The 27,492-nt window shown below is 37.1% G+C and overlaps 1 protein-coding gene across 5 annotated transcripts in view; it reads left to right on the top strand.

Annotated features, from left to right (window-relative positions):
• The window catches only part of aplp2 (amyloid beta (A4) precursor-like protein 2), a 57,355-nt gene extending 39,666 nt beyond the window's left edge, over positions 1-17,689 (top strand). For 2 of the 5 annotated variants that reach the window (XM_058386910.1, XM_058386906.1), the window contains 9 exons: positions 1,723-1,881; positions 2,848-2,976; positions 6,550-6,649; positions 8,173-8,337; positions 8,765-8,800; positions 10,302-10,384; positions 13,833-13,910; positions 16,067-16,243; positions 16,370-17,689. In XM_058386910.1, coding sequence (XP_058242893.1) covers positions 1,723-1,881; positions 2,848-2,976; positions 6,550-6,649; positions 8,173-8,337; positions 8,765-8,800; positions 10,302-10,384; positions 13,833-13,910; positions 16,067-16,243; positions 16,370-16,471 — 1,029 coding nt within the window. In that variant the 3' untranslated portion in view covers positions 16,472-17,689. The remainder of the gene's footprint in view (positions 1-1,722; positions 1,882-2,847; positions 2,977-6,549; positions 6,650-8,172; positions 8,338-8,764; positions 8,801-10,301; positions 10,385-13,832; positions 13,911-16,066; positions 16,244-16,369) is intronic. The other 3 variants (XM_058386908.1, XM_058386907.1, XM_058386909.1) reach the window with 3 other exon arrangements.
• The last annotated feature ends 9,803 nt before the right edge of the window (positions 17,690-27,492 follow it).

Genomic DNA, 27,492 nt, shown 5'->3' with positions numbered 1-27,492 from the left:
TACCATGATACCTTATGCGTTACTATGATTCCAGTAGTTAACAGCTCTCCTGTTGCCCCACTATTGTTTTAAGAATAGGGCTTAATCTTAAGCATACAGAAGACATTTTTTTTCAGTGTTGCATAAGGTATGACTTGGTTGTGGTGGAGCATGCTAATGTTTCAGGTAGGGTGTTGATGTGGATGTTGAAAACTGTGCTGGAGTACATTGATTTAATTACTTAATAGCATCTCCCCCATTCTGCTCTATATAATCATCCTTTATGCCAAATGAGTTGAAAGCTTTTTAAATTATGCTCCACAAATTCTACTTTAGTCTTATCAGACAATAACACAATTAGCCATGTTGATTGAGGTGATTATGTATATTATGGCTTTTGTGGATTTTTTTTTTAGTTTTTTTTTACTTTTTTTCCAGTAAGAATACACCCCTGACATGAACAATTGTTGAGAAGGGAAGAGATTGTTGCTGCTAGTGCTAGGGTTAGGGTTAGGGTTGTGCTGTGCTTGAAGACCATTTATTCCTGTGTGAATCAAGGTGCCTGGTTGAACCAGGTTTAATCTTGTTGAGTCCTAAAGCTTTTTGGTTAATAGTACATGTGCTCTGTTTCTAGGAAGGAACTTTTTCTTATCAAGGAATTTTTTTAGCAATGAAAATTACATCTGCTAGTTTTGTGTTATTTGAGCCTTGCCCTTCAACTGTCTTTACCTTCTGTATGCTTGTCTCTGGTTGTGTCTGGTAGATAAGGTCTTCCTAAGATTTCTTCAATGTTGCCATTGGTTGGGTTTGTGGGATTGGCTGGTCTGGTGGAGTTTTAGTGTTAATAACCCGTATATTTCTCTCTCATGATCCTTCATTATGGTCAGAGTAGTTTAGAGGTGATTGGCTACAGCTCTGTTTTTGTCAGTTTGTAAAAGTTAGCTTCTAAATCTTTTAAGTTAGTTTGTACCATTTGTCATTATGATGTGAGGGACATTTAAGTCTCTGGTCCACCCATTACAGATGGGGAAGTGGTGGAACAGAGCTTTCTGTCAGCCACTGGGTTTGCCTGAAAAGATACTCTCTCAGTATCTTTGGTCTGTACTGAAGATCATTTTTAATCTTAGAGGGGTGGAAGATGGTGCAGATGTCAGTGTGAGGTGAAGTTGTTCTTTTCACAGGGTCAGGTGTGAGGAGTGATAGCAGCTGTTCTCTCTCTCTCTCTCTCTCTCTCTCTCTATGTAGTATATGTAGTAGAGTATATGTAGTATGGACATAAGAACTATGAAGACAAGCTGGATCCATGTTCCTAGCACATAATAAAATCCATATAATAAAATAAATAAAGACTGAAGCACATAATAATAAATATGGTATTCAACTGTACAAATATTTGGAATTATGAAAAACCAGCGGTCAACAGTCTGTCTGCAATCCAGTTCATGTCAGATTTCATGTCATTCTAATAATACATTGAAAGTAGAAAACAGTGAAAGATATTTAAGACAAAGTAAAAATGTCTTTTGTCTCCTTTTCATATTACAGAAATACTGACCACAAATGGCTGTGTAACTTATTCCTCACTGGTTGTTGATTAGACAGAGATGATATTGCAGTTTTCTTCCTAGCTGCTTTAATCCATGTTGTAGATATTAGCTCTGCAGTATATTTCTTCAAAAAGCTTTTAATCAAAATGATTTAGGAGCTTATTTAGAGCATCTCTCTCTCTGTCTCTCTCTACAGCATTTCCAGACTATGGTGGAGTCCCTAGAAGAGGAGGCAGCCAGTGAGAAGCAGCAGCTGGTGGAGACTCACTTGGCTCGGGTTGAGGCCATGCTGAATGACCGGCGTCGTTTTGCCCTAGAGAACTACCTTGCTGCTCTGCAAGCTGATCCACCCAGGGTTAGGGCACACACACAAACACAAACAGCTCCTGGACATACTGTTTCTCTGTAAATTACACAGCAGATCTCTGCCCAAATTTAAGTACCACTGATTATTGATGATCATTTAGCTTTTTTTACTTAAATAAGTGACATTCAGTTCAGTTTAATAATTTTTTAGAGTGACCTGAGTACATTTATACACAGTTCAGTTCCAAAATCAAATTTGTTTATCTGCAGGTTATGCTGATTATTTAATTAAATCTTACAAACATTCAGACACTTATTCTTCTGAGAGGATGCTAAAGAATTTTAGATACCAGTACAGATGGACAGACATGCCAACAACCTGAAAATAAAATAGTGCAAACATAAAATGCAAGATATTATCAAAACTTGGATTTAAACTCATATTTGTTAATCCATTAAAATCCCATCGCTATTTTAAGCACATAAATGTTAGGCAGATAAATTGCTTTAATCATACGTATTTCAGGTGACCTAAACTTTTTGCACATCACTTTGGAATTAAATCGAGCATGTAATCAGTGTACAAAGACTTCTACAAAGAGATTATGATTTTTGTTTTGTGTTTCTCGTGCTTGTGCTCCCTGAAAAGCTAATGAGCTGCCCCATATTCATCAGTCTTTCAGTCTGGTGCTCACTCTCTACTTTCGATTCTCTCTCTCTCTCATTTTTTTTGGACTGTTGAGGTTGCAAGTTACAGAATTTGAAATGTTTTAGATGTGAATCCTTCTATTTAAAAAATGTTTCTAGTAATGATTGCAGTCAAGTCAAACTGAAAGTTGACTAATGTCATCCAAAATTTTTATAATATAATTCTGTTTTTACAACCCTCTCTCTTTCCTTATATCAAGATTCTGCATGATTTCTTCTAATGAAAGCAAAAGTTCTCTCTTTTCTCCTTTTTTAATACTAATAATCAAAACATCTAATTCAGTAATCACTTGCTTTCTTTTTACAGCCACATCGTATACTTCAGGCCCTTAGGAGGTATGTTCGTGCAGAGAATAAGGACCGACAGCACACGATTCGTCACTATCAGCATGTGCTTTCCGTTGACCCTGAGAAGGCAACCCAGATGAAGTCCCAGGTTCTCTCTCTGTCTCTCTCTCCCACTCACTCACTCACTCACTCACTCACACGCGTGTGCACACACACACACACACACACACACACACTATATTGTTTAAAAGAAGTTGAATATATGTCTTTGTAAATAGTTTTGTGGTTCTGCGTAGGAGGGTTCAGCTCAATAGTTTTCAAGGTTTTCGAAGCCATAATTCTGAAGGTAAAAAAATATATACATTCAATCCAATACTAGTACACACTTCAAAGTGTGCGAGTGCGTGTGTAGCTCAGAGAAGGCTGTCAAATCTCGAAGTCTCTGTTAGAGAGTACCTCTTGTGCAGCTTTTGTTTAGCTCGGCTGTTTTTAGAGATTTGATTGGGTGGAACCTTTGAACCAAAGCCAAAGGCATGATTTGCATTCTAGTCTAACCCGAATCATTGCATGTTTTCTGGGGAAACAAGAAGCACACAGAACTTCAGTCTTTTGTGATCAGGATTGCATAATTTTGTCTCTTTATTTCACTAGTTTGTTTGTTCATTTGGGCTCTAGACTTTAACTAGTAATCTCAGCCAAATGTGACATGTTGTATAACTGACTAGATTTGTGTGGTTGTGCTGTTGGAGGAATTGGGCTTTATATAACCCAGTCTGTGCTTCTGTGTTAGTTGTTGTCTCAGAACTGCTTTCTAAATGCTGTCTGAGTTGCAAATTGCAGTTTAATAGGTGTTGTGAAGTGGTGAAAATGATCAGCCAACATAAATTTTAGGACTGAAAGGAAATTTCCTATTCAGAAACCAAGATAATGTGTTAACAATTATACACATTTTTGATCAAATGTGAATTGCTCATAGACACCCATTAATTAGTTTTTTTTTTTTTCTCATTTATTATTCGTAGAAAGCTTTTTAGTTTCAACTTGTTTTTATCAGGCATTATGACAGACTATTTGTTGTTTTGTTTTGTTTTTAAAACTACAATTGTAAAATTGTGCAAATCAGAATGTGATATGCAATTTCTTTCCTTAATTGGACTTAATTACAAGGCAGGTGTGAACAGTATACATGTGTATATTTTAAACTGTAGGTCTGTTCCCATCTGTCTTCTATAACATTTGGAAAACTGGCAGAGTCGCAAAGTCCAGTTTAGTGTCAGGCTTTGTTGTTAGCTCTGAGGAAATTACTGCACTTTTGTGACTTTGTGCTTGTGAGCCACATGATAAACAAACAGTATAAAAACACATGGTTTCCCTAAGTAGTTCTTTCACCAAAGTACTAAAACTGGTACTGAAGACAAAACAGTTTTTTGTCAACCTCTCTCAGATGAATGCATTTGACGTGGAAAAGTGCAGTTCTGCTTGTTGCCACATGCTTGGCATGTAAGCTAGAAATGGCTTGTACAGCAGTTTTGTACATAAAATGCAAAGTTTTTTTGCAATTTGCAGCCTAATTAAGCCTGAAAATGTGTGCAACCAGCTTGGTACTTTAGTGTGTGTGTGTGTGTGTGTGGAAGAAAGAAATTACAGAGTTGATGTATAAACAAAGGAAATATGGAGTTTTGGCTTTTTTAAGGTTAAACATCAGTATCACTGCCATCTGCTGTTGGAGTTTAAGCATTGCATTAAAATGTAATGCATGGCACCTGCAGTTGTGCTGCATTAAATTTACCCAGTCATTGTCAAGCTTTATGCGTTTCGTCTACAAAGGGGCAGGGGGTGTGGTGGTGGGGGTTTGTGGTCAGTGGGTGGGGGGTGGTATGGATACCTCCATGTTCATCTTTTGTTATAATTATAGTAAATGTTATAGAATTAAAAGGGAATAGCAGATTCTTTAAGTTCTGTAAGATGCAGGTTCATGTCCTCTATTGACTGATTTAGATTGCGATCTGTGGAACTTGAAGGCCAAGTCAACACCTTGCCCTCTTTGTCATATTTCTTAAACCATTCCTAAACAATTTTTGCAGTGTGGCAGATTACATTATCCTGCTGTAACAAGACATTGGGAAAAAGGAAGGCCGACAGGGGCAGTGTGTTTCTCTAGGTACTGTTCTGGTGGGAAACCTTGAGTCCTGACATTCATGTGGATGTCAATCTGTCATGTACCTTGTGCTAGTCCATCTAACCATCACATTTTGGCCCCCAATTTGGTCACTCAGTTCCTTATGTGTGTCTGAGAATATCTTTGCAAACCTCTGTCCCCCTTGATAGGTGCCATTGTCAAGAGATAATCAGTGCTATTCACTTCATCAGACACTGCTTTTAATACAGTGTTCCAAAAGTCTGGTTGAAACCGAATAATTTTTCCCCATAGGAAATAATGTAAAACTAATTAATCTGTTTCAACTTGATGGTTGATCTCAAAACTTTCCTCTTAGCAACACTGATGCCTGATTTACCCTTTTTCGGAGATATGGCTACTGAAATTATACCACAAAAGATAGCGTGGGGTTATAACACAAGCACTCACAGATGATGCTTTCAGAACAGATGACCCGCGTAAACTGCTTTATCTGTCTACATATTGTCTATCTGCTTTATATTGTCTACATCAAGGTGCGCTGTATGGAAGGTGCGGCATGGGCGTCGCTAGGCCATTTTTAGGGGGGCTTTAACATTTGTACTCAGCCCCCCTAAAAATTCTGTGATTCTTCATAAACTGTGCACAAATTCGTGATCGCCTCAGTCCCCTTAAAATTTCATATGGAAACGGCGGCAGACTTCGGCTCTTCCCCGTCTTTCAGCGTGTTCTTCAATCCGCAGACTGCGGTGTCGCAGAGCGAGGATCAGAGGACAAGTGTGTGTGCATGTATAAGATCAGGAAGACTCGTATTTGGCTTCTTCAGTACTCAAATGTTATACACATACATATGCAATACAGTGGAATGCTGCAATAAGTTTACCATCCTACCCTGTTAGTCAAATGTTTATTTTATTTTATTTATTTTTTACTATTATACCCTCATTGGGGGCTGAGCCCCCCCTTAAATGAAAATTCTTTATTCATTTCAGCGTTCCTGCCAGTCGAGTCGTACACCAAAAAAATTTGTGTGTTTGACACATGGGACACAACACTTCCTTCTGATTAACTTAACTCTTTGGACGATTAAGTAAACATGCTTTGAGGCAGTTACATAGCTACTTTTAAACTACGTGCTCTGTATGCTTCTACCTCTGGTGCTGCTGCCTAGGACTCTATATACCTAAAGTATTGGACTCTTTCACACTCTCACTCCTATTTACATTGGTTAAGCTCACACTATTACTCCTTATTGGCTGACAGCATACCAGTCAACGTGATCCCTTTCTTGCTTGAATTTACAGAGTGATGATGTTTAATGCATCTGAACCAACATATGACAAACCCATATAGATTTACCACCAATTCTGTCTCTGACATAGCTCTGACTGTGAATTATTATTACAGGATCCTCAGAATGACATTGTTTTTTTAGAAAACAAATCCTACACACTGTAACTTATTATTTAATGTATTATTAATAATATATTTATTAATTTATGTATTATGTTTACATGTAGATTTAATATATGTAACATAATACACAAATACAAATGTTTGCTTTTATGTGTGTGTGCATTCTAGGTGGTGACCCACCTGCGTGTGATTGAGGAGAGGATGAATCAGAGTCTGTCTCTGCTCTATAAGGTGCCCTATGTGGCAGACGAGATCCAGGATGAGATTGGTGAGTGTGTCTGTGAGTGTGGGTGTGAGTGGCTGTGTGTGTGGGTGGCTGTGTGTGGGTGGCTCTGTGGGTGTGGTGTTTGCACAGATGGGGATCAGCCGATGAACAAATGATAAATCGACGAAGAGGTAGGAATTAAAGAAATGAGTGAGAGAAATGGAGGAAATTGTTTATACACAGTAGTTAGTCAGTACTCTGTGTGTTTGTGTGTGTGCACGCACATGCATGTACATGCACACACATGCATGTACATGCACACATTCATTGTTCACTTTATAAGAACACATGCTGTTATCTAATCAGCCATTGATGTGGCTGCAGTGTAATGCAAAAAAATCATGCAGATACAGGTCAAGAGATTCAGTTAATGTTCACATCAAACATGAGATTCTCAGTGACTTTGATCATGGCATGATTGCTGTGTATGAAAATCCCAGGAGATCTGCAGTTTATGAAATAATCAAAGCAACCCTTCTTGTACCAACAATCTCTACAGTTTACACAGAAGGGTATGAATAGCAAAAAACATTGAGTGGGCGACAGTTCTATAGGTGGAAACACCTTGTTGATGAGAGAGGCAAGAGAAAAATTGCCAGATTGGTTCAAGCTGACATGAAGGATATAGTACCTCAAATAAATCACCTAAACATGCAACCAAGAAAAGGAATCTGAGGCTGTCAAAGACATTGTTGAACCTGGACAGTTAAAACTGTTTGAAAAAAAATAATGATAATAATGCTTCCTCCTTCTTTTTTTTTCTCTCCAGCCGTCCAGTTTGGGTGAGTCTATGCCCACGATAGCCTCAGATTCTTGTTCTTGGTTGACAGAAGTGAAGCCTGATGTTGTTGTAGCTGTTGAATTGTGGTTTTGATGTCTTGTAGATTCTGAGATGCTTTTCTGCTCACCACGGTTATAAAGCGCGTTTAAGTTACTTTAGACTTTCTTTCAACTCTGACCAGTCTGGTGATTTACTTCTGATCTCTCTCTCATCAATAATATGTATCAACCTGCAGATCCTCTGCTCACAGGATGTTTTTGGTTTTACATACTACTCTGTTGTGTGTGTGAAAATTTCAGGAGATCAGCAGCTTCTAAAACACTCATATGAGACCTTCTGGTACCAGCAACCATGCCATGATGAAAGACACAGAGATGTTTGATATCACAATTAATTAAAGCTTTTAACCTCGATAGCTTTAAACATCATCAGCCACACGACCGGCTGAACTGCATTAATTCCAAGAATGTTTATTTGTACAGGCATTTCTAATAAAGTGGACAATAATTGTACATGTTTTATCACAGTATATTTATATACAGACAGATACATGGATATAAATATATACAGTGCAACAGTTCAGTGGGTGGAACAGAACATGACATCAAATTTTCATCCTGTCTGTCTCTTTATTCCTGATTTCCACTCCAACATTGCACCTTCTGGTTCTCTTGCTTTCATTTGCTGTGCTTTGCTTTATTTTTCACTCCTTTTTTTATACTCTCTCTCTCTCTCTCTCTCTCAGATGATCTTCAGGAGCAGAAGGCAGACATAGATCAATTCCTGTCCTCAGAGTCACAGCCTGATGTCACTGTCTCTTCTGAGGAAAGTGTAGAGGTCCCGTCTTTTGAGGGCAAACCCTTCCGCCCATTCCAGGTCAACTCCCTGGGGTCACAGTCTGAACCTGAGGGTAAGTTCCTGCCTGTACCTGTTTTTAACACATGAGTACACATCGGTTCACAGCACTTCTATTCTTCATTTCTACTCTTCTTTTCAGAATTTATTAAGAAGATATAATTAATGCTGGTTAGCCAGGAATCTTATTCCCAGGTCTTATGTGCTGTGCAATGGAGTGTTGGGAGGCTAAAGACATTGGGCTGTACTTAAGCTTGAGCAACTTCTCCTAAGAGCTTGCCTCTGACAATCTACTGCTGCTTTCTGCATGTTCTCGTAAAATCCCAAGCCTCTTTAGCTGAAAGCTTCCTTGCCCAGTGTCTTTCTTTCAGTTGTTAGGCATGGCTAGATAATCCTGTTCTCTTGGGTTTCTCTTTCTTTTCTTCCCTTCCAATTCCAGTCTTTGTTTTTCTTTTTTTCCTCTGCTTGCCCACAATACCTAGGCGATCTCTCTGATCCCCCACGTGCCTTCAAGAAAGGTGGGTCTTTGTAACTGTTTGTCTTTCCACTCCATCTTTTTCTCAGAGTAATCTCTGCCTCCTTAACACTTGTCCTTCGTTGTTGCTGGGGTCTTTTTTTCTTTTTTATATATATATATTTTGTTTGTCCGTTACCTTTGTCTCTCATTCAACCTCCCCTTTATATGTTGGCTTAAGAACTGCTATATTAAAAAAGACAAAAAAACACACCACTTGGATTGTTAGATGGTTGGTTAGTGTTTGATTGTTAAATCAAAATGCTCCCATTGCAAGATATTTGAGTTACTGTATTCTGCCTGGCAGCTCAAAGCTATCTAGGCACAGACCTGGGACCAAAACAATTTTACAAACTCGCAAAATTCTTTAAACCAGATTGCTTTGACAAGATATTTTCTAACCTCACATTTTACATATGAAATAATGTCACTGGGTTGTTAGTAAAAAAAAAAGTTTTTAAGTAACTTTCTTTGCTAGATATATTGTATATATGTATAAGTTACAGTGCATATCACTTTTTGTTTAAAAAAATAATAAATAAATAAATAAATAAAATACTGAGATGGAAAAATTCTATGTGACAATGTTCTTGAGCTGCTGGGAGTTGCTCAGACAGTCCTGTTTATAGCTTTAAAGAGAAAAGAAGTCTGGATTCAGAGTTTTAGACTTTTCTTGCTAAACAAGTGAGGCATTTGCTTAGTTCACCATTTTTGCTGGGTGCTAGCGAACGTGACAATTTTTCCTCATCCTGGTTTGTATGATTACACAGTTGTGACATCGTTTAGCTTTGAGAACTCGAGGATAACTGGCTAGGCTTTTGTGTCTCTTTATGTTTGCATTTCAAACTTACTTATATCAGGCAGGATTGAGTAATCAGGGACATCTGATATGTAAACACACATCTCTACCATACATCTACTGGTTATTTATTTACTTTTTCATGTTTTCGGCAGGCTGACAACAAAATACATAGATTGTTTAATAGCAATAATAAATAGAACTTGGGAACTACAGGTTGAGATTAAAGGCACCAGCACTGGCTGAATCGTCAGAGCTTGTTTGCTACATCAAGAGCACTCTGAAAAACTAGTTTTGTTTGTGTTGGTCTCATGATTCTCAAGAAATTTTCATGATTCTCTATATATGAAACTTCAGTCTTTGTGATTTACATTTATTCATTTAGTAGACACCTTTATTGAAAGCAACTGACAAATAAGGAAATACAACCAAGCTCTTTAAATGGAAAACTAAGGAAAACCATGAGCACCACCATCCTCCATAAACTAGTCAGGGCAGGGAGCCATCTCTATTTCCCTTTCCATCATGCAGCACATATATATGCATACATTTGTTTTTTAAAACATTCGTATTAGCATTGTATTTTGTTTACCTATAATGGTAAGGTGTTATATTTGAATGTGTCTTTATTTGAATGTTTGGTTATTTGAGGGGTTACATCTAATATCTCTAATTTTTTTTTATCACTAATCTTTTCTGTTTGTAGGCTCTGGAATGATGAATGGTCTGGATGGTCTGATTGGAGCAGAGGAGAGAGTTATCAACAGCAAGAACAAGATCGACAATGATGTAAAAAAAAAAAAAACTTATGCCTTTTCTGTTATAGTACACATTCATCAAATTAAACTCTGTCCTAGAAAACTGCTCAGTATAGCTACACTATATGGCCAAAGGTTTGTGGGCACCTAACCATGACACCCTCATGTGAACCTTCCCCAAACTTTGGAAGCATGATATTCCATAAGATGTTTTTTTTAATGATTAGCATTAAAATCTCCTGTCAGTGGAGCTAAGTGGTCCAAACATGTTCCAGCATGATGATGCCCCTGTGCTCAGAGAGATATCCCTGAAAACATAGTTTGCCATATTTACTTTGGAAGAACTCTGTGATCTGCACAGAGCCCTGACCTCAATCCCTCTGAACACTTTTGAATGAAACTCCAGACTTCACAACAGGGCTCCTCATCCATTGTCAGTGCCTGACCTCTCTAATTCTCTTGTACTTGAAAGGACAAATCCTTATAGCCATGATCAAATTTAGTGGAAAGCCTTTCCAGAGAACCTGGCACGTTAAACAGGCACGTATGCATGTGATTGAAAGGTGTCGAAAAACTTTTAGCTATATAGTGTATATCCTGCTTCACATATTAAACCTAGGGATTATCTGTGCTTTTAATGAAGGAATCTACTCTTCACCATAATAGGCAGTAAATAATATACCTCCACAATGCAATAATCTTTATATACATTGATTGATTTTTATATTTTACATTTAATACACCTTTCATGTCCTAACACATTATACCATTTGTACCTAATTTACATATAATGCTCTTGTGCATTCTTAAATGAAAGGACCTTTTCCCCCACTAATCATTGCACGTCATATTTCCCTTATATCTTTCCCATACCCACATCCTAGTTTGAGACTAATGAGTCACTGGGATGTACTTGACTGAGTGTGGTGTTGTCTGTATGCATGCCAGCATGCCTCATTCTGTTAAACCTAGAGGTTTGTGCAGGAAAACTAAACATCTGTAGGCACATTCAGAGACTGAGTGCTGGCCTGAATGGTATGTGGGTTAAAACATTCTGCTAGAGATGATTGCATCATAATATTTCTTAATTTCTAAACATATACTTGCAGGGTTTCAAATGCACGTAAATAACTAAATAAGATTAGATTATAAAACAACAACATTTCCTATTGATGTCATTTTAAATCAAGTTGTGTTTTCCTTGTGTATTCTGTGTCCAGTGAGTGTAGCAGGCAGCCTCATTCAAATGATATCAATACAACACATACAAATATTAAGAGTTCCCAGTAGTATGTTCTTCTAGAAAGAAGTTGATGTCTGCTATAAGAGAAGTTGTGGTTGAGGCTTATTTACACAAAGTAGTACAGCTGAGACACAAACAGGATGACCAAGGCTAAGGCAAAACATGCCTCCAATATATAGTGCAGGGAATGATATAACAGGTATGCATGGTTTAGAAATCAGGTGGTGTGATGCATACAGTTTGGGATTCTGAAAAGATCAAGACCTGTTGAAAAGAGATTCACAAAGTTATACAAAATATTGTACCTTTGTTTATATATCTATTTTTGAATGAATAAATGTAGAGCATCTGTGAACGTGTAGCTCACCGAGTCCAGGTGCTTAGCCCCTTGATATCATTATCATTATTATTATTTTTAGTAGTAGTAGTGGTGGTGGTGGTATTAATATTAATAATAATTATTATTATTATTGTTTTTATTTTATAATAATAATAATAATAATAATAATTATTATTATTTATTCATGTATTTATTTATTTATTTTTTATTTTTAGATTTATATGCACTGCTCAAAAAAATTAAGGAAACCACAGTATAACACCAAGTCAGTTAAACTTTAGGTATGGCAATCTGTCCAGTTTGGAAGTGCAAGTGACTGTAAATCAGTTTCATCTGATTTGGTGCAGTTGAAAGTGACAACAGGTGCACTGGAGAGGCAATACCAAGACAACCCCCAAAAATGGTTCTGCAGGTGGTGGCCACAGGCAATTGCTTTCTCATCCTTTCCTGATTGATTCGCCTCTACTGTTGTGTTTTGTTAGGGTTCTTGGCATTTCTTGTATCATGATACCTGTAGTAGTACCTGCAACCAAATCAAGTTACACAAGTAGTTCAGATCCTGGATGGCACATTCATACATGCTGTCACAAGGAGGTTTGGTGTGTCTTCTTTCACGGTTTCAAGAACATAGATGAGATACCAGAACATTACATATGAAACATTACATGATAAGAGCTGAACAGGGCTGTATAAGGGCAACAGCCCAGCAGCAGGACCGGTATCTGCTCAGGACAGGAGGAGCACTGCCAGAGACCTAATGACCACAGGCTACTATCAGAAACAGACTTCATGAGAGTGGCATGAGTGCCTTACATCCCCTAGTGGGACCTGTGCTCACAGCCCAGCATCCTGCAGCTCGACAGGCATTTGGCAAAAGACACCAGAATTGGCAGGTTTGCCTTTGGCACTACTGGTTCTCTTCATGGACAAGAGCAGGATTCACACTGATGAAATGTGACATAAGTGAAAGAGTCTGGAGATGCCCTGGGAAATGTTATGTTGCCTTCATCATCCAGCATGACTGGTTTGGCTGTGGTCCGTAATGGCGTGGGGAGGAATTTCCTTGGAGAATCACACAGATATCTACCTGCTAGCCAATGGTGGGATTCTGAATTGGTGTGATTTTGAATCCAGCCCTCAAAGGATTGATTTTTTTGGTTTCGGGTTGACCATTGTCATATTCTGTTCATGACAAATTGCAAAACGTTATATAAGATTTTCAACTTAAACATTTTGTTTGTTGAGTTCCAATGTGTGATTTAAGTGTTTCCTTAATTTTTTTTGAGCACTCGTTATACATTATATTTATATATATTTTTGGTCTCTGATGTAACAGTTCCTACATAGATTGTGTGTAGGGAGTGCAAGCTAGTGAATGCAGTCTTAAGGTACAATTCTTGTTTTACTGAAAATAAAAAATAAAAAATTCCTTTTACTAGAGCTATTTGGCCTAAAGTAGTTCTATCGTAACAATGTCCCTGTGCACAAAGTGAGGTCCATGAAGGTATCAACCTCACTGAACAGCTTTGGGATAAAATGGAATGTCAACTGCACTCCAGGACTCCTCACTTGTCATCAGTGCCTATCTGCACATATGTTTTTGTGGCTGAACTGGCTCAGATCCCAATAGCCACCTTCCAAATTCTATTGGAAATCCTTCCCAAACGAATGAAGGCTGTTGTAAGAGGGGCAAACTCCATAATAATGCCCTTGGTTTTGGAATGATCAGATGTCCATGTACTTTGGCATAGTGTATGTCTAAATACCGTTGTGTGCCACTTTGGTATTAACTCCTCACTATGCATGCGTAACACAGCTCAGAATATGGCCCAGACTGCCTAATTCTTACTTAAACTCCCAGAGTGAATAATTACAGCTGCCTGTCTGTGTTGACAGGTGATTGATGATTCTATGGATGTTAAGGAAGTGGTTTACAGTGCTGAGAAAGTCAGCATTTTGAATGTTGATCCTCTGGTGAGTATTTTTCCCCTCCACTCTTCGGTACAGCAGCCCTTTTAGTTTTACAAGAACTATTTTTACCGGTTTATTTTTGGGGTGTGTGTTTTTACAGCCCCCTCTGAAAGTATTGGAACGGCAAGGTCCATTCTTTTGTTTTTGCTGTAATGAAGAAATTTTGAGTTTGCAATCAAAAAATTAATATGACAAAATAGATCAGAACTTAGGTTTTCATTTCCTGGTATTTCCTGACCACCCAAATTTTAGGTGATCAAAAGTTTTGGAACAGATAGACTTAAAACTAATAACAGTTTTGTGTCCCTTGTTTGCAATATCTGCATCAACTCAGTGAGCCACTGACAACATCATACTGTTGCATTCTTCTTTTTTGCTGCTAGATTTATCCAGCCTAAAATCTTCCACTGTTTGTCCCCCTGATGTAGTCCTTTGTTGAGTTTTGTGTGTTTTGGGTGTGTGTTTTGGGTCTTGCTGCATGATGAAATTCCTCCCAATTAGATGCATTTCTCTATTGTTCCATCATCATTAAAGATCAGTGATCCTGTTGCGGAAGCAGCTATGCAAACCCAAGCATTACACTACTTCCACCATGACTGACCGATAAGCTTCTGTGTTTTGGATCATGAGCAGTTCCTTTCTTTCACCTCACTTTGGCCTTTTCATTAATTTGGTAGAGGTTAATCTTGGTTCCAGAAGTTTTGTAGGTCATCTCCGTACTTCTTTGCAAATTCCAAACTTGCCTTCTGATTCTTACTACCTTTATATTTCTGCTCTCGATGTCATTCAAAGAAGGCCTTTGAAGGTTGTTGGTGATGTCGACAAGCCTTTTCTTGGCTGACTTGTTCAATATCTTGTTGTTAGCATTCCAGACAATACAAATCGTTGTGTCCTGTGCCCAGAGCCTGATTTTCCCTCTTTCCTTAGCTTTAAAATGACTTTCAGTTCTCTCATAGATGGTTCTTTGGTCTTCATATTGGTTTATCTGTTTTGAATGCAGTTTTCACCGGAGAAACCCAGGGCAATATAGGAATATTAATTCTATTCATTTGGTTAAATAATAAATCTTCCATTGAAACATGCTTTGGTGTTTCTGATCACATCTAGACATATGATTTAAGTTTATAACAAAAACAAAAGAATTAGCCTTGCTGTTCCAATACTTTGCAAGGGGACCACACACACACCCACACACACATCTTAGTTCAGTGTCTATTATATGAAATGTAAGCAAAAGACACATTGAAGATTTTATTATGGCACAAAAATGATCATCCTAATCAATTATATTATCTATTTATGTTTCCAAAAAGCATGATTTGAGTGTATTGCATGTGTGTATGTATCTATATGGAGATGCATGGAAAGTAGAGTATATGTGATCAAAGTTCATCTTCCATCCATCGCATAATCTCAGTGAATTTTTTATATACATATATAAGCCATTAGCAGCTGTTCTCAAGGACCCAATATTCACCTTCTTTCTGGGAGTTAAACTCACTTTCTGGTCACAAGCACAGAATTTGGAGTAATGTCTGAATTTGTCTCTGAATGAACTGTTTGTGTATCCTAAACTGAGCAGTCTATGGACAATGTATGCTCATATAATTTATATGTAATTAGATCAGGATCGGAATCAGAAGTGATATGCTTGCTAAGAGCAAGGTTCAGAGTCAGTGTTCACACAACAGCTTCTGCATGCTATCTCTGAAGGAGCTCCTGAATTCAGTCAGATACTGCTGTTTAGCCTAGTGTATAATCCTTTCCATTTCTGCAAAAATGTCAACCAAATGCCATTTCTAAATAGACCCCAAGAAGGTTTTACATCATTTCGCAGGATGCACTGCTATGGAAAAAAAAGTATTTTTTTTTGTATTGTATTTTTTTTCCTGTCTGTCTATTGTATATTAACATTCCTGCTGAATGTCTGGAGAACATCAGATGCTAAGCATACCTGTACTGAGATTCCTCATTGGATTTTTTTTACAGTATATATATAAAATGTGTTCCAATTATTTCAGTTATTAATTATCATTAATTAACTGTGTGTACATAGCTAATTTTCTATATTTGAATAGTAATTTACATGTTCTTGAAAAAGATTTCACCAAACTCTGAATGTTAGTATACTTACATTTGGTTTGTTCCTGTTTTAACAGTTCAGTCACAGAGGGAACCAGGAGATATTTCGCCCCCTGGGGGGGGAATTTAGCTTTGGGAATGGTACTCTGATTGGCTTGCTGGTGATTGCCATTGCTATAGCAACTGTGATTGTGATCAGTCTGGTCCTGCTAAGAAAGAGGCAGTATGGCACCATCAGTCATGGCATTGTGGAGGTCAGTCTGAAACACACACACAGACTTCTTATAACAGTAGGCAAATGGGATAAAATTGACCAAGGAATGGATTTGTAATTTGTACAGAAATCATGTAATATAATATTTTTTTGTTTTTGGAAAAAGGTTGATCCTATGTTGAGTCCTGAGGAGCGTCACCTGAGCAAGATGCAGAACCATGGCTATGAAAACCCCACCTACAAATACTTGGAGCAGATGCATATCTAATCTGGACCATCAGGGGGTGATATGGGGCCACAGAATGGTGAACATACTACTGACCAATAATATAATTGCGCTCTTAGAATCAGAATTGCATATCGAATTCATTAAGAATCAAAACCAAGTTATTTAACACTGCTACTAGTTCTATTATTGCAACTGCTGTATCATGGAGCTCTGTTTATAATCTTAAACTGAATCTTTTAAATGGTAATGTATTGAATTTTTAAATCTAATTATGAATCCTCTGATAAATCTGATTATGAAAACCTTTTGGTTTTTATTTCAGTAGCTTGCTTGTACATGCAGGTTATTTGTACCAACTTAAATGTATAGTAAATCAAAATGAGAAAGTATGATGAGTGAAATTATTTCTTTTACTTTATGTACTTTATTATTATAACGAAATTCTATATGAGTATAAAACAGGTGTTCCATTTCCTCATTGTTATTTCCTGAACATTGTCGTGTAGGGAAAGGTTTGGTTAGTTAAAATGTCTGTTGCTGTTGCCTGTACAACTCGTCATAAGCCTGTTGAACTGGTGTGTGGATTAAGTGATGAGAAGGTCAACAGCCCAGGCATCCTTGCTTTGTTTCAAGGGAAGTTTCAGAAGGCATATTTTTGTCACCACATTTGGTCAAAATTGTATACTTTTAAGATTGTGGGTGTTGGTTATATTGAGGCAGAGTAGATTCAAGGGTAAAAGACTCCAGTCTCCCATGTCTAGTGAACTGTGATTTTAATGTCATTTGTCACATATGCACATGCATGTGACACTTCAAACATTCTAACTGTCTAGTTGAGAAACTGAGTGCTTAACTGAGCACAATTTGGCTCTCAAGAACATTTTACTGATTGCATCTATTGATGATATTTTTTCCCCCAAAAGATCTGATTTTTGAAACTCCATGCAGCATTTGGATCTTTCATAAATCTGGTGAAATTCTATAAGACAGAAAAGTTTTAAAATTTTGCTCTTTTTTTTATTTATCATTATTTTTAAAGTTCATAATTGTTTCTATTTCTTTCTTCTTCCTGTGGCTGTCACTATGCACCCAAATGGCTTGATGTTGAACCCTGTAATTGCCTGCTTGATTGTGGGAAGGGTAAGGGGACACTAATATAAGATGGATATATTGGTAGATAATGTACTTGATTCCTTTGAAAAAAAAACTTTGTGGTTGCAAGCAGGAAACATCAATAAAATCACTTCTTCCATAGTATCATGGTCTGCTGCTATTTTTTGTTCTTCTGTTCAGCTTTGGAGGCAGTTCAACACAGTAATTAATTAGTAAAATCAAGGGTGTGTCAGGAAAATGTGGCACTTTTGGAAAAAAAATCAGAAATTTAATATTATGTAATATAAATATGAAGGCTGATCAGGCCTGATCCATCGTATACACCGTATTGCTGTATAAGAAATAATATAAGAAAATAAAACAATAATTTAATGTAAACTCAAAAGAATTTGGATAGATAAATCACAGAAAACATTACGAGACTGCAAAAATGCTATAAACAAACACATATTGCTTGAGGGTCTCGTGATTTTAATGATCACATTAAAAATCTGTTAAACCCACAAAATTATTCATTCTAAGGCATTTAGTAGCTACATAGGACATGAAGTAACTACAATTATACATGAGTAGTACTGTATTAACCTAAATTACTACTACAACCCCTGGCAAAAAGTATGAAATCACCACTCTTGGAAGATCTTCACTCAATTGTTTAATTGTGTAGAAAAAAAAAAAACAATCACAGACATGCCACAAAACTATTTTCATGTAACATTCCAATCTTCTGGCTTTATGAAACACTTACAAAAATAAAAAAGAAAGAAAATTGTAGTCAAATGAAACTGTTTTTACAGATCAAACAGAGGAAAAAAATATGGAATCACTCAATTCTGAGGAAAATATTATGGAATCACCATGTACTTTGCAGTTCTAAAACAAACACCTGTATCCGATTACATCTGCTAATTAGTCTGCAGTTAAAAGAGAGTGCTTGCACACCGTAGTGAGCTGTTGAACCAAGCTGATTGACATAAATCATGGCCCCAACACGAGAGATGTCAGTTGAAACAAAGGAGAGCATTATAAAACTTCTTGAAGAAGGTAAATCTTCACAGAATGTTGCAAAACATGTTGGTTGTTCCGTCAGCTGTGTCTAAAATCTGGACCAAGTACAAATCAAATGGGAATGTTGTAAAAGGGACTGTAAAAGCGTACTGGTAGACCAAGGAAGACATCAAAGTGTCAAGATAGAAAACTTCCGCAATATGCCTTAAAAACAGAAAATGCTCAACAAAACAAATGACGAACAAATGGGCAGAAAGTGGAGTCAATGTCTGTGACCGAACTGTAAGAAATCGCCTAAAAGAAATGGGATTTACATACAGAAAAGCCAAACGAAAACCATCATTAACATCTAAACAGGGAAAAACAAGGTTTCAGTGGGCTAAAGAAAAGCAATCATGGACTGTGGATGACTGGATGAGAGTGATATTCAGTGATGAATCACGAATCTGCATTGGGCAGGGTGATGATGCTGGAACTTTTGTTTGGTGCCCTTCCAATGAAATTTATAAAGACAACTGCCTGAAGAAAACATGCAAATTTCCACAATCATTAATGATATGGGGTTGTATGTCAGGTAAAGGTATGGGCGAGATGACAGTCATTACATCCTCAATAAATGCACAAGTTTTGGACACTTTTCTTATTCCATCAACTGAAAGGATGTTTGGTGATGATGACATCATTTTTCAGGATGAGGATGCATCATGCCATAGGGCAAAAGCTGTGAAAATTTACCTTCACGAAAGACATATAATGTCAATGGCATGGCCTGCAAATAGTCCGGACCTCAATCCAATTGAAAATCTATGGTGGAAATAAAGAAAATGGTCCACGACAAGGCTCCAACCTGCAAAGCACACAGATTGTCAAGACAAGAAACCCAGGTAAAAGCACCCTCAGAGCATGATGCATTCACTCCACTTTCAGCCACAGTTTTGTTACTCCCTCAGAGTAACTATTGGACTCATTTGTTTTTTGCACTGAGGTTTGAGAGAGGGCCTGGTCTAGTTTAGTACTTTGGTGATGTGATTCAGCTTTCTCACTATTAATTCTGTAGAGTTTACTGGCAATGTCCAAGCTTATGCAAAGAATTTTACACCCTATTTCTAAACTCTGAAATTCTATTACCTTATATAAGCTTCCATAAAATAATATTTAGCCTTTATTTTCACTCTTTTCCTTCAGACTGACCATACATTGCAAGGCATCCTGTCAGAAGATTTTAAATGACAATTTGAGTACCTCTGCAAGAAGTAGCAACTGGGCTGTGGATGGACAAATATTTAAAATATCCATTTAGGTTCAAAGAAAAATGATTCATCAATAACAGAAACAACTATTGGAAATGACTCAATGCTCTAACTTAAACTGTCTTGAGGACCCTGGAACCTGCGAGATGTAAAGATATTCAAATTCTCTAAAGAGAAACCCAAGCAGTAACCCAGACCCAGACAGTAACTGAGCTCAGGATCAAATAAAAACCCTTGGAGCTATGAGGCAGTACTCCCCACTGTGCCATCATTCCACCAATTATTTATTTGTAAGGAATAAAATAAAAATCACAACTATGAGGTAAATTTTAAATATACATCCTTTGTCCCTGCATGTTTTAAGCTTGAAGCTCAAGCTGTACTTTTGTTTCAGAGTCTAGGAAAAGAAGGAAGACAAGGAGAAGTAATACTGTCCTGTTGCCCTGATGTCCATGTTAATGTTGTGGATAGGGTAGTATTGAGGACCTTGTAACCTGCAGGATGTAAAGATATTCAAATTCTCTGCAATGTATTCTCATCAAGCATTGTAGGAGAAACCTCTTACAGTGCATAATAAACAGACAAGAAAATATAAACAGCTAGTATATAAAAAGTATAATAAGATGCAAATGGAGTCATTATGCGAGCGGGAACCCAAGGTGGCTTATTATTTGGGTTTTAAATTGGGAAGCGCAGCACAGATGGAGAGGAAGTATGTTCACAAGCACAAGCACAGATGGAGAGGAAGAATGTTCCACAGTTTAGGGCAGCCTCAATTAAAGCCTGATCTCCTATCATTTTAATAATCTAATCAGTGTTAATATTTGTGACAGCTCAGCACTACTTCAATGAGCAATGTAAATACACAAAAAATATTGTAACATAATTTTTCTTAATTCTGTGACAGCCTGTGAAATCCCTTAACACAGGTTTTGAAATTTTCATGTATTTAAATAGCTCTGATATATTTTTATCTTTTGTATGTACCCCAACCTGAACAAACATTTTAAAATCTGGACACCCCATTCCAATTACACTGAAAACACAAACATACTGATTTTCTATTTATTCGACTGAATATTTTCTATTCAGTCAGCGGACAGTTCTAAGACTATATAAGCAAACTGACCTAACTGACTGATTTAAGGAGGTGGAGAACCTGAAGAAAAACCCCGACACAGACAGCTTAGGATAAAATCAAGGACCCTGAGGTTATGATGCAATGGTGTCCATTGTGCCATTATGCCATCCATTATATATTTAAAATGCATAAAATGGCAAATCTCCGACACACTTAAACTCCTCTACCTGGGGGAGACTCTCCCCCTTCACCAGGAGGGAGTATACTATCCTTTTCCAGAAGAGAACCATGGCCTCAGATTTAGAGGTGCAGACACTCATTCAATCCACCTTACATTTAACCACAAACCTATCAAGTCAGCACTGTAGGCACTCCTGCAATGAAGACAGAAGGACAACACACTGCTAAATGCATAAAAATAACAAATCTCCGACACACTTAAACTCCTCTACCTGGGGGAGACTCCCCCCCCCTTCACCAGGAGGGAGTATACTATCCTTTTCCAGAAGAGAACCATGGCCTCAGATTTAGAAGTGCAGACACTCATTCAATCCACCTTACATTTAGCCAGAAACCTATCAGGTTAGCACTGTAGGCACTCCTGCAATATAGACAGAAGGACAACACACTGCTAAAAGCAGCGATGGGACCTCACCCTAGCTACACCTTGAAATCCTGTCCATGAATATCATCAGGACACAGCTCTCACTTCAGGTGTACAGAGACCTAATAGCCCACAAATGTGGCCCTGCCCCCCATACTATAAGCACCTCCCACAGAATTCCTTTAGAGAACCCAGTCATAAGCCTTCTCCAAGTCTATAAAGCACATGTAAACTGGATTGGCATACTCCCAAGCCCCCTCAATTATCTGCTGAAAAAAATAAAAGCCTGTTCCACTATGTCATGGTCTAAACGGAATCTGTGTTGTCCTCCTAAATCCAAGGCTCAAAGATCAGTCTTAACCTTCTTTCCAGTACCACGGCTCTGGTCCCTTTTTTAAAAATGGGAACCACCACTTCAGTTTGCCAATCACAATGCACCATCGCTGAACTGCAAGCATTGGGTCCAAGGTTGCTACTATGACAGGCACTAGCAAGCTTTAGGCCACAGGTACATGGAGCCGCTTTCACAATGAAGGCCATAATTTAAACAAAAGTTTTATCATTGTGTCTTCCCTTGTTCTGATCACTGTTCATGCTGCCATCTGTACCAAAGTAAAAAATCATAAATGTAATGAGTTCTGTTCTGTTGGCTAAATTTCCCATAGTTTTTTTTTTTATTAGATCTGTCAAATTTTTTAAAACCTTGTTGTCAGAGTCTATCAGCACTTTTCAGTTTTGATGATATGACTACACAGGTGCACTGGGGGCATCTTGACATCTGGCAACTGATTACAAAATTAATTGATCAGATTTGTATCCGTTAGGCTACTGCACATTGCTATCCAACAAGCCCTGCATTCACTGTTTGAGAAAAATACACTTAGCTTGAAAGTTTTATATATTTTTGGGCAAACTGATTGTTTTTACCACAGCATTAAATAAACTCATTGGCAATAACCCAAATTGGTTTTTGCTGGCAGACAGTTTTGTCTAGGTTATAACATAAACTTCACAGTGTTTTCGTAAAATATATTTATGTTTTTTAAAGACACTATATGGAAAAATATGTGGAAACCTGACAATCGCACCAGATGTACATGTTGAACATTACTTTGCTCTTAAAATAACTTCTACCACACATCTGATATTGGGTGAGGAGTTCAAGCACAGCCTACATTCCAGTTCATCCCAAAGGTGTTCAGTGGGGTTGATGTCAGGACACAAGGTCAGTAAGGTCAGGTGTCCACAAACCTTTGCTCCTATATTGTATATTTTTGTTGTCCTTAAGCTGCTCCTTGTTCTGGGTCGCCACAGCAGACCATCTGATTCACATATTTTGTCACACATGTTTGGCACAGGTTTTATGTTGGATGCCCTTACTGACATAACCCTCCCTGGGTTTGGGCCCAGCACTAAATGTCAACCTCTCAGTGGCTGGGTTGGTGCAGGAATCTTTACCACCAGGAACTTGCCCATATATTGAAGGTAATATACAGAAAAGGCCACTTTTATCAAATAGCAACTTTTATCAAATAGCCTTACAGTTTTGTTCTTTAACCTTAAAAAGTAATAGAAAACACAGATTTCTAAATATCTGATATCCTAAGCCTATTTAGAGTTTAGAACACAGATTCATCTTCATGTCACACATTTCACAGATACCATTCCAGAAATTCACGTTGAGTTGGCCTATAGAACTTCTCTTCCTTCTGTTAAACAAGGCATTAAACAGATATATATTCCAGACATCTTGCAATATCCTGGAGTGTGCCCAGTTCTCGTTATGCGGATGATGTGAAAAACAAATAAAGAAGAAAGACCTGTTCATTCTAGGTTTGGCACTGTCATATGTTTAACAATGTAACCTCTTGTGAAAACAAACCTGATACTAGTACTGCTAACATGTTTACCAGAAAGCATTCCAGACAAAAGGAAATACCTCCCTGTACAGTTTGTACATACCTCTATTTCATTGTTTGCAATATCCACTTCCAAGCTAAGGGTGCCACTATGAAATGTATGGTCATAGGACAATTACCAGGAAATATGGATTCATGTCCATCTATGGCCATTTGGTTGATCGCCCAGACATCTATTAATTAATATTATTATAAAAGTGATACATTTTCTTCTTCTTCTTCTTCTTCTTCTTCTTCTTCTTCTTCTTCTTCTTCTTCTTCTTCTACCTTATTATTCAATTCAGTCATTTTGTCAAGCACCTTTTAAACGTTTGTGTGATTAGAGCACAATCAAGAATCTTTTCTCTCTCCTCTCTCGAGGAATGATAATATAAATGTATTGTAGGTCAAAACATTATATTATGTAGTGCACTGGGCAATCAGTACATAATCATTTTGTGTAATAACTTAATATTTGATTGATTTTAGGTGTTTTTTTTTAAAGATATTTGTTGATTTGCTCACAAACATATTATGCTGAGTTTCCTTTGGAAAACAAAATGATTGTTAGCATAATTAGAAAATAAAAGTTCTTGGTTCTGTCTCCACCCCAACTAGCAAATCTTTCTTCACATATGACAAGTTCCTTGATTTGACATGCACTCTCTTCCTGGAACAACTTTTCATATTATTATTTTTTTAAACCACCTCCTGCTTCCTTCACTTCACCTGTAAGTGAAAATTCCCTTCAGAATTCAGAAAGCTATTATGTAGCTCCATTTTCTAATTAATAAATATTAGACATAATGCTTCATTCATTAAATCTAGAAATTCATTTAAAAATTTTCATCAACAAGCAACAGGTTTCAGAATTGACTCAGTCATGTGTGCCATGACTGCTTTAGAAATTTTACCATGTTCTGATGTGCCTATGCTAAGCTGAATTTTCTTTTCTTCCCATTTTCTCGTTATTTTTATTTATTTATTTATTTATTTATTTAGTTAGTTAGTTAGTTAGTTAGTTAGTTAGTTAGTTATTTTTGTTTGATTGATTGATTTTTACTGGTCCTGCGGTTAAGCTAATACTGAAATGTATTTTGAGACCTAATGTTTATTTTTAGACAAATAGCTCAATAGCTTAAGATTAATGTTGTCTTCAATTGCTTTCAGAATTATACTATTTATACCTGCTTCTGAAGTGATCATTACAAGTATATCATGTTTAAATGTGGTTGGAAAGAACTTGAGACATGAATTACGCCAGATAAATTCACTTCTTCTTCTTCTTCTTCTTCTTCTTCTTCTTCTTCTTCTTCTTCTCAGTTAGCTAGTTTGCTTACAGTAATGGAATTGTGGTCAAATACAATCAACAGTGTAAAAATGTAGTCGCTGATATACAAAAATGAATATGACAACAGCTTCAAAAAAAATAATTTTAGCATTTATAAAAATGAACAAAACCTTTCCTTTAGTATAGAAAGTATATTCACCTCCACCATGTTATAAGTTTAAGACTCCTCCAGTCCAGTTTTCCAATCATAATTATGACTTATGAAGGGTCATTCATGTGCAACATTCTATTTACGATAATTCTGATAGCATGTGGCATGATGGCAGCTTAATTTAATGGTTTTATAATTACATTATCAATTATATTTGTGACTACATCATGTAGCTAAATATGCACAAAAACTCATAAATCACAGTTCTTAGCATGCCTTATGTTTTGAATTAACATGAACCATGAGAAGTTTAATAGGAGTTTGTTCAATAGGAGATCTCTGTGGGTCAAGCCATTGATTATATATAGTAAAGATCGTTTAATATACAATTTGTGAAATGTTTTTTTTTTTAATATTTAATAAATACTCAATGAATGTATCTTGCTTTACAAAACAGTACACATGCACACTCATAAGCATTACTCATGCAATAGTTTTGGACAAAAGCCACACCTGAAAGCACCACTGTAGATCATCTAATTGCATATCATACAGCTAATCTCCCCAGCAATTTTCAGTTCACCACTTTTTATGGCTATACACAAACCTTCCAGTAAAATGATTGATTAATTCTACTTCAATTCTGTTTCAATCTGAATTCAAACAGAATTTCTTGTGAACCAGTTGTCTGGCATGACATGTGTCTACAGTATTTTTGATCAGTCTGACTACACCAGGGCTCTTTTGTATTACCTCCTTCATTATGGTGGAGCAGTAATGTTCCAACAGCACAAGCAAAATAAAAATAAAGTTTCATCTAGCCTTTGTCTCATTAAACCTCAGGTACACATCTCACATTACCTTGCTGGAAGTGACATGCAATACATGTTTGGCATTGTTTGTATGCAAAGAGTCCAGACAGTTTTCTAGATGTGGGGAGATTTCTATGAAACTATTTTTGTTGTATATGGTACTTGTTTTATTTGATCTAAATGAAAATGGAAACATGGGTTGTTTTTGTAGAATAACAGGACAATCTCATGGATGAAAAACCTACTCAGCCTTTCGTTTTGGGTCTTGTGAACATTTTATGGGTTCATTAACTGTAAGGCACCTAACTGTAAGACACTTACCTGTAGACTTTACAGAACTTTATGGGCAACCTGGGTTGCCAATAAAGTGTTTATTGTGTCTATGGGAGAAATTTATGGGAAACAGTAAAGCTGTGTAATAAAGTGTAAACTAACACAAAATGCAGTACATTTGCTCATTTGGTTAACACAGAATCCAAATGTCTTGCTCAAGGACCTAATCAAGGTACCTTGGCAGTGCTTGAATTTGAAGACATGAACTTCTGATTTGAAACCACTGGGCTACCACTGCTAGCTGACCTATGCTTGCCGGTTTACTTCAGTTTTATATGTACAGCCCTTTATCTAATAGCGAATGTCACAAACTAGCTTTAAAATATACCTATATTTTCTATTTTTATGTATCCCCAATGAGCAAGCCAGAGGTGACAATGACCAGGAAAAACTCCCTGAGACTATATTAGGAAAAAACTTTGAAAGAAACCAGACTCAAAAGGGAACCCATCCTCATCTGAGTGATGAGGTTAATTGTAAATAATGCCATTATATAACTGTGTACTATATAGTATAAGCATCAAAGTTACTTGGGAATTCATTCTAGTTGTAACATGCAGTCTATTTTGTTGAAGTTATCAAAGGTTCATTGATGGAGACTTGAGTGCAAAACTGTAGTAACTGCAGTCCTAAAGCTATTCAAGAAAAAACACCCACAGCCGTTTTTATGTGGTATCATCCACAGTAATCTCATGTATATTTAGGCTGTCCATGTGGGGCCATACTCGGCAGCAGTACTGAGTGATTTTCAGGTGATAAGAACCAGAAAACTCTGAGAACTGGCAGGGGTCAGGGTCACTGGAGTAGCATGTGTAGCTAGGGAGGGAGGGAGGGAGGGAGGGAGGGAGGGAGGGAGGGAGAGAGAGAGAGAGAGAGAGAGAGAGAGAGAGAGAGAGAGAGAGAGAGAGAGAGAGAGAGAGAGAGAGAGAGAGAGAGAGAGAGAGAGAGAGAGAGAGAGAGAGAGAGAGAGAGAAGCTTGCAATGGTTGAATTAATTGAATTAATGCAGGTTTATGGTTTATGTTTAAGTCTTGGAGTGACAAATCAAAAGGTGGTGTGCTCAAAGCGCAGCTCTGTCACACTGTCACAACTGAGACCCTTAACCCTGGATCATGCATCAGCCAAATGAGCAGATGTCCTAGTTTATGTGCTCTTTTATACAGTGTTAAGATATTACTGTAAAATTTACAGCAATTTTTTTGCAGGTGTAGAGTAAATTAAGAGAAATATCTAGTGAGTACAGGCAACAGTTGGTTGTATTACTTTCTCAGCATGGTTATAAAGCATGGACACTGTTTTTTTTGTAATTGCATAATGAAATATATTTTTATACTTGTCTTTAATATTTGCTGCATGTTGCAGTTAAAGAAAATATAATGTAAAAAAAAAAAAAGATCAGTACAAATATTATATATATTTAGATTTCTTTTAACCCTGTCTGGTTTAACATGACCTCTGTAGATGATGATGATGACTGATTTGAGGTGTTATTACATCATAGCAAAAGTATTTTAAAATTT

The sequence above is a fragment of the Hemibagrus wyckioides genome, linkage group LG04 (genome assembly GCF_019097595.1).
Source record: "Hemibagrus wyckioides isolate EC202008001 linkage group LG04, SWU_Hwy_1.0, whole genome shotgun sequence".
Lineage (NCBI taxonomy): Eukaryota > Metazoa > Chordata > Actinopteri > Siluriformes > Bagridae > Hemibagrus > Hemibagrus wyckioides.
Note: the sequence above shows the minus strand (reverse complement) of the source record. Positions and strands in the feature narration are given on the sequence as shown.